This window comes from Salvelinus fontinalis, chromosome 1 (assembly GCF_029448725.1).
Source record: "Salvelinus fontinalis isolate EN_2023a chromosome 1, ASM2944872v1, whole genome shotgun sequence".
In the NCBI taxonomy this organism is placed as follows: Eukaryota; Metazoa; Chordata; class Actinopteri; order Salmoniformes; family Salmonidae; genus Salvelinus; species Salvelinus fontinalis.
In genome coordinates, this window is record NC_074665.1 from 53,348,667 (window position 1) to 53,361,662 (window position 12,996).

General features: G+C 43.3%; 1 protein-coding gene across 1 annotated transcript in view; it reads right to left on the reverse strand.

Moving 5' to 3' along the window:
* LOC129857620 (ubiquitin thioesterase Zranb1-like) overlaps positions 1 to 12,996 on the reverse strand; it is a 39,703-nt gene that overhangs the window by 10,969 nt on the left and 15,738 nt on the right. Inside the window, exons 3-4 of the mRNA XM_055926063.1 lie at positions 6,894 to 7,081; positions 6,123 to 6,276 (exon numbers count right to left, since the gene is read on the reverse strand). Coding sequence (XP_055782038.1) covers positions 6,123 to 6,276; positions 6,894 to 7,081 — 342 coding nt within the window. The remainder of the gene's footprint in view (positions 1 to 6,122; positions 6,277 to 6,893; positions 7,082 to 12,996) is intronic.

Below are 12,996 nucleotides of genomic sequence, written 5' to 3' on the forward strand. Positions count from 1 at the left end.
TTTTGGCGATGTTGACTTTTATCGCTCACTTTGGCTAGAATCAATGCTGGGCTGCTAATTGCTATGTGCTAAGCTAATATAACGATTTATTGTGTTTTCGCTGTAAGACACTTAGAAAATCTGAAATATTGTCTGTATTCACAGGATCTGTGTCTTTCGATTCGTGTATGCTGTGTATTTTTACGAAATGTTTGATGATTAGTAGTTAGGTAAACACGTTGCTCATTGTAATTATTCTAGTCCATTTGTGATGGTGGGTGCAATTGTAAACTATGAAGTCTACCTGAAATATGCACTTTTTTCTAACAAAACCTATCCCATACCATAAATATGTTATCAGACTGTCATCTAATGAGTTTTTTTGTTGGTTAGGGGCTATAAATATCTTAGTTTAGCCGAATTGGTGATGGCTACTGGTGTTGGTGGACAAATAAAAGATGGTGGATTATGCTAATGTGTTTTTAGGTAATAGATGTACATCTTTACATATTGTGTCTTCCCTGTAAAACATTTTAAAAATCGGAAATGTTGACTGGATTCACAAGATCTGTGTCTTTCATTAGCTGTATTGGACTTTAATGTGTGAAAGTTAAATATTTTAAAAATATATATTTTTTTAATTTCGCGGCACTGGTTTTTCAGTGGGGGGGGGGGGGGGGGTGCCGCTAGCGCCACGCTGATCCTAGACAGGTTAATACCCTGAGGTTGCAGGAGTCAAAGCTGCCGTTTTACAGGCACCGGATGAGGTGGCTGCCGTTTTACGGGCTCCTAACCAACTGTGCTCGTGTTTCTGCGTTATTTGTAACTCATTTTGTACATAATGTTTCTGCCACCATCTCTTATGACCGAAAAGAGCTTCTGGATATCAGAACAGAGATTACTCACCTCGTACTGGACAAAGATTTTTTCTTTAAAACGAGTTGGACGCGAAGGATTTACTTCAGAAACCGGACAAGGCTTCATTAAATCCCTGTCATTCACATGAAGAAGAGACGTAGGTCGGGGTGCCTAAGAATCTGACGGTGAGTGTGCAACCCGCCTCTACCATCAGTCCTATTAGCCAACGTGCAATCATTGGAAAAAATAAACTGGATGAGCGCCGATCAAGACTATCCTACCAACGGGACATTAAAAAAAAAACGCTAATATCTTATGTCCTGTTGAACGACGACATGGATAACATATAGCTGACTGGATTTTCCGTGCATCGGCAAGACAATCGGTGGCGGTATGTGTATTTGTCAATAACAGCTGGTGCACCGAAATCTAATATTAATGAAGTCTCGAGGTATTGCTCGCCTGAGGTAGAGTATCTCATGATAAGCTGTAACCACACTATTTACCAATATATTTTTTGTAGCCGCTTACCACCACAAACCGATACGAGCTGTATAAGGCCATAAGCAAAATTAAAAAGAATGCTCATCCAGAGGCGGCGCTCTTAGTGGTCGGGGACTTAAATGCAGGGAAACAAAACCTTTTTACCTCATTTCTACCAGCATGTTACATTTGCAACCAAAAAATAAATAAAACTTTAGACCACCTTTACTCCATTCACAGAGATGCATACAAAGCTCTCCCTTGTCCTCCATTTGGCAAATCTTACCATAACTATCCTCCCGATTCCTGCTTACAAGCAAAAACTAAAGCAGGAATTACCAGTGACTCACTCAATACGGAAGTGGTCAGATGACGCAGATAATAAGCTACGAACCATCAAACAGGAAAAGTGTCAATACAGGACTAAGATTGAATCCTACTACAACGGCTCCGAAGCTCATCAGATGTGGCAGGGCTTGCAAACTATTACAGACCACAAAGGAAGCACAGCCACGAGCTCCCCAGTGATAGGAGTCTACCCGAGGAGCTAAATGACTTCTATGCGCTCATCAAGGCAAGCATGAGAGCACCAGCTGTTCCGGACCACTGTGTGATCACGCTCGCCGCAGCCGACGTGAGTAAGACCTTTAAACAGGTCAACATTCACAAGGCCGCAGGGCCAGAAGGATTACCAGGACGTGTACACTGAGCATGCGCTGACCAACTGGCAAGTGTCTTCACTGACATTTTTAATCTGTCCCTGACAGAGTCTGTAATACCAACATGTTTCAAGCAGACCAACATAGTCCCTGTGCTCAGGCACACCAAGGTAACCTGCCTAAATGAATACCGACCCGTAGCACTCACTTCTGTAGCCATGAAGTGCGTTGAAAGGTTGGTCATGAATCACATCAACACCATTATCCCAGAAACCCTGGACCCACTCCAATTTGTATACCGCACCAACAGATCCACAAATGTAATGTAATCTCTATTGCCCTCCACACTGCCCTTTCCCACCTGGACAAAAGGAACACATATGTGAGAATGCTGTTCATAGACTACAGCGCAACATTCAATAACATAGTGCCTTCAAAGCTCATCACTAAGCTAAGGACCCTGGGACTAAACATCTCCCTCTGCAACTGGATCCTGGACATCCTGACGGGCCGCCCCCAGGTGGTAAGGGTAGGTAACAACACATCTGCCTTGCTGATCCTCAACACGGGGGCCCCTCAGGGGTGCGTGCTATGTCCCCTCTACTCCCTGTTCACCCATGACTGCATGGCCAAGCACAACTCCAACACCATCATTAAGTTTGCAGATGACAACAGTGGAAGGCCTGATCACCGACATGATGAGACAGCCTATAGGGAGGTCAGAGACCTGGCAGTGTGGTGCTAGGATAACAACCTCTCCCTCAACGTGAGCAAGACAAAGGAGATGATCGTGGACAACAGGAAAAGGAGGGCTGAGCATGCCCCCATTCTCATCGACAGGGCTGTAGTAGAGCAGTTTGAGAGCTTCAAGTTCCTTGGTGTCCACATCACCAATGAACTTTCATGGTCCAAACACCAAGACAGTCGAGCAAAACCTTTTTCCCCTCAGGAGACTGAAAAGATTTGGCATGGGTCCTCAGATCCTGAAAAACTTCTACAGCTGCACCATCGAGAGCATCTTGACTGGTTGCCTCACTGCCTAGTAAGGCAACTGCTAGGCCTCCGACCGCAAGGCATTACAGAGGGTAGTGCGTACAGGCCAGTACGTCACTGGGGCCAAGCTTCTTCACTGGGGCCAATACTAGGTGGTGTCAGAGGAAGGCCCTAAAAAGTGCCAAATACTCCAGCCAAAAGTTTATTTAGTAAATAGTTTTTCTTAAAACTGCATTGTTGGTTAAGGGCTTGTAAGTAAGCATTTCACTGTAAGGTCTACTGTTGTATTCGGCGCATGTGACAAATACCATTTAATTTGACTGTAACTCTACAAACTGACAACTCTGCAAACTACACACACACCACATTTGACAGTGTTTTCTATCCAATGTCAAACCATGTTTTGTTTGTGTGTATTTTTCTTTCCACAATAAAGCTATAGGGCTACTGTGTGTGCGCTTGGAGCCCTTGACAATAGTAGTGGCTATTCTTCAGCACAGTAAATGAGTGCATTGACGTTGTGCAACAGAACAAAACAGCCAATGCATCTGCATGCTCCCCAAATACTGCATACCAGTCATCACTGCTTACCAGCCCTGCAGCTCTCGTCTTTAACCACAATGTAGCCCATTTCTCAAGTAGGAATTCAACTAAAATAGCTGTACTTTCAACCTTGCGTACCCTACCAAAAACTTTGTACATATGAAAATACTACTTTGCTTTTCAGGGCTCCAGACTAACTTTTCCCCACCAGCATATGATTTGGTCACACCAAAGTTTTGCAGCGGCGTCACACAATAGAAAAAAGGAGCAATCTATTTTTTTTAATTTAACTAGGCAAGTCAGTTAAGAACAAATTAATATTTACAATGACGGCCTACCCCGGCCAAACCCTAACCTGGACAACGCTGGGCCAATTGTGTGCCGCCCTATGGGAATTCCAATCACGGCCGGTTGTGATAGAGCCTGGAATCAAACCAGGGTCTGTAGTGATGCTTCTAGCACTGACATACAGTGACTTAGACCGCTTTGCCACTTGGGAGCCTTAAAGTCATACACAGTTTTACTGAGATCATGTGATTGAAGATACAGTACCAGACAAAAGGTTTGGACACACCTACTCATTCAAGGGTTTTTCTTTATTTGTACTATTTTCTACATCACAAGTACGAAATAACAAATATGGAATCATGCAGTAACAAAAAAAGTGTTAAACAAATCAAAATATATTTTATATGAGATTTTTCAAAGTAGCCATCCTTTGCCTTGATGGCAGCGTTGCACACTCTTGGCATTCTCTCAACCAGTCACCTGGAATGCAATTAACAGATGTGTCTTGTTAAAAGTTAATTTGTGGAATTTCTTTCCTTCTTAATGCCTTTGAGCCAATCAGTTGTGTGTGACAAAGTATGGGTGGTATACAGAAGATAGCCCTATTTGGTAAAAGACCAAGTCCATATTATGGCAAGAACACCTCAAATAAGAAGAGAAATGACAGTCCATCGTTACTTTAATAGGCTGCCTGTTGTAAGTGTAACTGATTACTCAAACAGTAAATATTATGTCTCAAAAACTTTGCAGCATACTACTCAATGACATCTATTGGCCTCAAATGACTGACCTCAATGGCCGACCTGCGCAGTTATTTTGGTTTTAAAATGATGCTAAAACACTCAATATCAAGAGTTAAGAAATACATGCAATACCCCCCAAAAGATGAGACCCTCTTCTCCACAAAAATTGTCACGAGTTGCTTTCAGATTTTTTTTCTTCTGCTATTGCATTTTGAAATGTTTCAATCATAACACATTTTTCTCTTCCTTTAGTAGTGCTGAGCTATTAGTGCTTTTTGAGGTCGGTTCGATTATAAAAAATATCAACAAAAAATGTATTTTGATTATTTATTTTTACATTTAATGCACTATGCATTGTGTGTTGAATACTTTAACACATAATAAAATAATAAGTCCCATTAATCCTCATTTATTCACATTACTTCAAAATCACTATTTTAGTAGTTCTTCCAAGTAAATAAGGCATTATTTTATGACTGCTGAATACCAACTATCAAAATCACTTAGATTATGTATTTTCAGGTAGAGATACCTCACGAAGCAACTGCTCTCCATCCTTCGATTGCGGATTCGCAGCAGGTATAAAAGAAACAGACTGGACAAGTAGACACCCAATGGATTATGGTCATTGTAGTTAATTACAACTTTTTCTGCACTAAATTGGCCTGTTGGAAACTACAACTCCCTAGTATATCGCAGAATTCGCGCTTGATCTGATTTATCAATAGAGAAACTGAGCAATGTGCACATTGAGCTCACAGGGGAAAAAATTTACTAAATGGAATTCAAATAATTGAACCAACGTTGGTCAATTACTTTTAATTTTTTTTACTGAAAAATAGCCCAATCAGCACTATCCTATTCTTTAACCTACTCGGAGGATCCGGGGGGGAGAGGGAGTGACAGTGGCTTCCGCCAGCGAAACAGGCACAGGGCAGACACTTTCATTACAGGAAGGATAAGGATGATAATGAGGATAATGCACACTGTTTGACCAAATCATGGTTTTATCCTCCTAAAAAAAATGTATAATTGGAGTGAGGTGACCATGTTGAATGTGCAGCACACATCGATGCATCCAATTAATTTTCACTCGCACAGTCAAGTCAAAGGGTTGCAAAATGTGACTAAATTGTTGTAGTCTGGAGCCTTGTGTTTCACCAAATCATACTTGTAGCCTCCCCAAAAACAGAAAATGTTGACTGAAGTGACCAGCTAGAATTTCCAGCTCGCACAGTTCCAAGCAATTCAATATTTTACTCGCACAGCCAAGTCAAAGAGTGGCAAAACGCGACCAAATCGTCACATTCTGGAGCCCTGATTTGGGAAATAAACACAGTTGGCCTGTTGATCCGACAATACCGTAAAATGGTGCCAGGGAAATTATTTTTCTCAAGAGTAGTTGGAAACAACCATACAATTCCCTAACACAAAGCATGCATTCTACCATCATACAGGCCTAAGACATGAAGCTTTAGTGTAGAAGAGCAGAAAAACAGGACGCCACAACTATACACAGTAACTAGGATAAATAAAACTACTGCACTAGTATATAATAGGTCAGTGGGAGGCTGACCTGCTGGCAGGGTGAAGGTGACCAAGTCAGTGAGGAAGTAGCAGGTGAAGTCTCCCTTGCGCTGGTGTAGGGAGGCAGCCACCTCACGACGTATCTGCTCCGTCAGCTCAGGGCACACCATGGCTGGGATACACTTAGCTGCCTGCTGGGACACCTAGACACAGACAGAGAATGTGACACAGGAATGATAAAATGTCTCCTACTGCAAATATAACCTAGGGAGCATGAAAGCCAGGTGAAACATTCAGAGCGTTCCAGGGAGAAATGTAATGAGTAGAATCCCTGACTCGATTCCCTGTTCAATAATATCTGTTTAACACAATCTATATCTCTCTGAATGTTCGGTAACACTGCACCCTTCTGAACTGGCCCCAGGTAGACCCTGCCCGGTCCTTCCTTAGTGGACAAAATCCTGCCAGTCCTTCCAGGGTTCTCTCACTCACACTCTCACACACACAGGGATAAGAGCTTCCAGTCAGCAGTGGGATAATCTGGGATCATGTTTACACACCCATTGATCTGCCACACACACCACAGCTCAATACAACACATCCCATCCACTGTGTCCTCTCCCGGTAGATAGAGGTGAACACAGCTATTCATCAGCCGGATCTTCAAAACATTGACAAGTAGAAACTAACTCAACCTGGAGATGGAGTGACTATTTACCAGCACATTTAATTTACACTAACTGGTACAGCTGAATGACTAAAGTCTTTGACCTGTACCATTGCAGCTAATACATTGGCAGGGCCTGCATGTCGTCCTGACCTCAGTGAGGAGCACGGCCAGCATGTCCTTCCTCTGGAAGCGGATGGCTAGGTGGACCAGGGTGAAGCCGTCGTCAAAGGCCGAGGGCCGGTTGAGAAGGCGCACCTCGTCGGACGTCAGCTGCCTGGCGATGTCCCCCGCTGATGATTTATAGGCCTCTACTGCAGCCAGGTCCCCCTCTACCACACCTGCAGAAAAAGAGTGGGGGAAATTAGTGGGCAGTGAAAAACACAAGCCACACACACTACATAAACTCAATGTATAGTTTACAAAACATTAGGAACACCTTTCTAATAATGAGTTCCACCCCTTTTGTCCTCAGAGCAGCCTCAATTCGTTGTGGCATGGACTCTACAAGGGATGCTGGCCTATGTTGACTCCAACACGTCTCACAGTTGTGTCAAGTTGGCTGGATGTCTTTTGGGTGGTGGACAATACTTGAAACACACGGGAAACCCAGCAGCGTTGCAGTTTTTGACACACTCAAACCGGTGCTCCTGGAATCTACTACCATACCCCGTTCAAAGGCGCTTCAATCTGTTATCTTGCCCATTCACCCTCTGAATAGCACACATGCATGTCTCAAGGCTTAAAATCCTTATTTAACCGGTATCTTCCCCTTCATCTACACTGACAGGAGTGGATTTAATAAGTGACATCAATAAAGGGATCATAGCTTTCACCTGGATTCACCTGGTCAGTCTGCCATAGAAAGAGCAGGTGTTCCTAATGTTTGGACACTCAGTGTATCTGTATATTAGTTATGGTGGAAATTGCGTTTACCATCTTTGCGTTTACCATCCCAATCATTTGTAGGCTATTCCTTGCCAAAACCACATAGGCACCAGGGTAGATTTACTACTACAGTACTGAAACAAAACCACCATTTGAAAAAGAACAGCATTATAACAAGTGTGGGGGAAGATAAAATTAGAACATTTCCAGTGCTACTACCAGCCTCATCATTTTTGTTCAGATTTCTGAAATACCCTTGCAGCAGTCTCTGGCACATTACACAACAACATTACTCCGACTAACTATTGTTCTACACTCAAAAGGGTAATCAGTGTGAGTGAGCAAAAAGATGGCACCGACAGAGAGGGCTGCTTTGCTTCTAGTAATACCTGGCAGTATTTTAATTTATTTTTTGGTATTATTTCTTATATTGTATGTGTTATTACACACAGCCAGGAAGAGCTATTGCGTATCAGAGCGGAAGTAACACACCAGCATTACAACAAAGAATATGACTTTCCCGAAGTGGATCCTTTGTTCGCGCCACCCAGGGCAATTGAACTGATTCCAGAGGCCGACCCAAAAAAAACGCCGGCGGAGAAGAGGAAGTCGGAGCAGTCTTCTAGTTAGACTCAAGCACACCACCCACCGCTGGCACACCACCCACCGCTTCCGAGCATATTACTTGTTAATATTTCAGGCCCAGGTAACAAGGTTGATGAGATCAGGGTAAGGGTTTCTTTCCAGAGAGACATCAGGGATTGTAACATACTCTGTTTCACGGAAATGGTTCTCTCGGGATATACTGTCAGAGTCGGTCCAGCCAGCTGGATTCTCATTACATCGCCCCGACAGGAATAAACATCTCTCCGGGAAGAAAAAGGGCGGGGTGTATGTCTCAAGATTAACGACTCATTGTGTGATTGTGCTAACATTCAGAAACTCAAGTCTTTTTGTTCACCCGACCTAGAATGCTTCAATTAAATGCCGACCGTATTATCTCCCAAGAGAATTCTCTTCGGTTATTGTCACAGCCGTGTATATCTCCCCTCAAGCCGATACCACAACGGCCCTCAAGGAACTTGGACTTTATGCAAACTGGAAATCACATATCCTGAGGCTGCATTTATTGTAGCGGGGGATTTTAACAAAGCAAATGAGGAAAAGGCTTCCTAAATTCTATCAGCATATCGACTGTAGCACTCGCGCTGGAAAAATACTTGACCATTGTTATTCCAACTTCCAGGATGCATACAAGGCCCTCACCCGCCCTCCTTTCGGCAAATCTGACCACGACTCCATTTTGCTCTTCCCTTCCTATAGGTAGAAACTAAAACAGGTCGGTACCCGTGCTAAGGACTATTCAACACTGGTCTGACCAATCGGAATCCACGCTTCAAGATTGTTTTGGTCACGCGGACTGGGATATGTTCCGGGTAGCTTTGGAGAATAATATTGACATGTGAACTAAATTAACTAAATGACTACTAGTGGCACGCACTTCTGTCATCAAGTGCTTTGAGAGACTTGTCAAGGATCAAATCACCTCCACCTTACCTGTCACTCTAGACCAGGGGTGTCAAACTCATTTCGCATCGTGGGCCACATACGGCCTAGGGAGATGTCAAGTGGGCCGGACCATTAAAATTATACCATACTCTGCTATAAATAACCAAAATATCATGTCTTTCCTTTGTTTTGGTGTAAAGAAGCACAAGAACATTAGGAAAATATTGAAATTTAATGAACTATCCTTTTACAAAACATTTCATGAAACACCTCATATTTCCTTAGACAAATGTGCAATTTACTTTTATCATTCACAAATATGCATTGCAACAAAGTCACCGTCGGAATACGGCTTCGATGCTAATGCTATTTCGCTAGCAATTAGGTAGCTGGCTTTTACCGCTGCTTCACTGACTTCTCGGCTCTGGATGAAAGTTGACTGCTGTTTCCTCAGACCCGCCAGCAATTCGTTAATCTTATCTCTTCTCAGTTGTCCTTGCAAGCCGTCATATTTTTCGCTGTGATGAGTCTCGTAGTGGCGTCGAATATTATATTCCTTCAATACCGAAACTTGTTGCAAACACACCAAGCACGAAGGTTTTCCGTGCATCTCTGTAAATAAATAGGACGTGGTCCATTTTTCTTTGAAAATTCTACACTCCTTATCTACTTTTCTCCGTTTGGATAACGACATTTTGGCTAATGAGGGTGTAGCGGAGAGGTAGAGACCAAGGTATTAACAACGTCGTAACAAGCAGCAGATGGCGCATTGATACCGTCTGCTGTTTTCAGTCTGTCTCAGTGATGCGGCTTGTCTTCTACTCTGATGGAAAGAGTGCGCCCCTTAGCGGATAATCCATGAATTGCAGCGAATTAAAAATATTAATTCCATGTCTTTTATGCATTTTTTCCACTTTCAAATTATCCTGCGGGCCTGATCGAACCTCCTTGGTGGCCGGTTCCGGCCCGCGGGCCGTATGTTTGACACCCCTGCTCTAGACCCACTTCAATTGGCCTACCGCCCCAATAGGTCCACAGACGATGCAAATCGCCATCACATTGCACACTGCCCTATCCCATCTGGATAAGAGGAATACCCATGTAAGAATGCTGTTGAATGCTGAGTTATAGTCAATGTACCATCCAAGTTCATCATTAAGCTTGATGCCCTGGGTCTGAACCCTGCCCTGTGCAATTGGGTCCTGGACTTCCTGATGGGCCGCCCCCCAGGTGGTGAAGGTAGGATACAACACCTCCACTTCGCTGATCCTCAACACAAGGGTGCGTGCTCAGTCCCCTCCTGTACTCCCTGTTCACCCATGACTGTATGGCCATGCACGCCTCCAACTCAAATCATCAAGTTTGCAGACGACACTACAATAGTAGGCTTGATTACCAACAACGACGATGCAGCCTACAGGGAGGGGGTGAGGGCTCTGGGAGTGTGGTGTCAGGAAAATACTCAACAAAACAAAATGATCGTGGACTTCAGGAAAACAGCAGAGGGAGCACCCCCTATCCACATCGACGGGACAGCAGTGGAGAAGGTGGAAAGTTAAGTTCCTGTGTCCATAATCACTGACGAACTGAAATGGTCCACCCACAAAGAAAGTGTGGTGAAGGCGGCGCAACAGCGCCTCTTCAACCTCAGGAGGCAGAAGAAATTTGGCTTGTCACCGAAAACCCTCAAACTTTTATAGATGCACAATTGAGAGCATCCTGTCGGGCTGTATCACCATCTGGTACGGCACAACCGCAGGGCTCTCCAGAGGGTGGTATGGTCTGCACAACGCATCACCAGGGGCAAACTACCTGCCCCCCATTGACACCTATAGCACCCGATGTCACAGGAAGGCCAAAAAGATCATCAAGAACAACAACCACCCGAGCCACTGCCTGTTCACCCCCCTACCATCCAGAAGTCGAGGTCAGTACAGTTGCATCAAAGCTGGGACCGAGAGACTGAAAAACAACTTTATCTCAAGGCCAGACTGTTAAATAGCCATCACTAGCAAAGAGACGCTGCTACCTATATACAGACTTGATATCATTGGCCACTATAATAAATGGAACACTAGTCACTTTAATAATGTTTACATATCTTGCATTACTCATCTCATATGTATATATAGTATTCTATACCATCTACTGTATCTTAGTCTATGCCGCTCTGACATTGCTCGTCCATATATTTATATATTCTTAATTCCTTTACTTTAGATGTGTGCGTATTAAGTTGTTGTGAAATTGTTATATATTACTTAGAAGATATTGCTGCACTGCTGGAACTAGAAGCACAAGCATTTCGCTACACCCGCAATAACATCTGCTAAACAAGTATATGTGACAAATAAAAATGTGAATGTTGTGTTGATATATATATATATATATATCACACACACACACACACACGTGTGTGTTTTAGAAAGTAACTAAGAGAAAGTGGGAGTAGGAAGAGAGGGAGTGGGAGGACAAACTGTGTTGTTAGGAGCTTGCCAGAGAGTAATAGAGAGGGAGGGAGAGAGACCTCAGACAGGAATGTGAGAGACACGACCACAACCACTTCTCACAGCAGTCCATTATTGTGGGTGTGCCTGCCAGCCGGCCGGCCTGCACAGTCAGAACTGCACTCACATCATTTACAACACACACACAACACATTAGGAAGGAAATGGATACAAAAAGAGTTGCTCTATATATATTTGGAAGGGTGGAGAACTTTGAAAAATAATCAAGACACAAAATTCATGAAAGTGCTCATTTCCCCCTTACAGAAAATGTCCACATAAAAAGGGTCTATTTAATCAACTTATATCTATAACGTTGTTGATATGATATAGATATGCAATTTAGCACACCCTTTTATCCAAAGCAACTTAGTCATGCAAGCATACATTTTTACTTATGGGTGGCGCCCGGGAATTGAACCCATAGTCCTGGACTTGCAAGCCCCATGTCCTACCAACTGATCTACAGAGTACCATTGTTGTAAATTAGCGTCAGCAATCTAGGTACATGTAGGTGCAGATCAGTAGGCCTACACTAAACATTCATAAGATAAACTCCAACAATATTCTCATTACCGCATTGAGTTACGTATGCAAAAAAATATATATAATTGTAATTAAATTAATTCGCCTGGCACATAGCATCTAGACCTACCACTTTCCTTTATTTTCTCCAGTCCTCTCCTTTTTTCTCTCGCCTGTTTGTCCAGATCTCCAATTGACAGAGTCAGGAGACACTTTTACGAGAAAACCAAATTTGATTGAATTTCCCCTTACGGTAACACCAAATCAATTGAATTAACTAATGACTGGCTATGAGCCTGCATAAATAGGAGTCTAATTGATCTCAGGGCAGCAGAAACCCAGGGCCTTCAATGGTCTGTCAGGGAAGAAGTGCAGACGGGGCCAGATGAACAGTCAGCCTGTGTGTTACTGTAGCTCCCAATTGTTTTGACAGATTTTCAACTGGCAGCGTCGGCACTACTTCACAGGTCGTCTGCCACAACAGTAGCCTCTGACAACCAGTGACACATAGGCTAGCACTTCAGAATAGGGGGCAACATGCCATCTACAGCACACTTTGTGCCCGTTTACAACTTCTTTCCACAATGGCTTCATGGCTAATTAACCTACTGATAGTATGCATGACATACACTACCGTGCCTAGGCTGTGATTCAGAGCTCAGACTACTCATGATAGCAACCAAAGAAAATAGATGACCTCATCTATAGATTGCATATAATGGGTTTATCCAAACAGGTTCATCCCACAGTACCAATTCCTGTCCAATCATTTCACCAATTATATCACATTTCATGTTTCAGGTTGTGTATGTTCCATGTTGTCATGT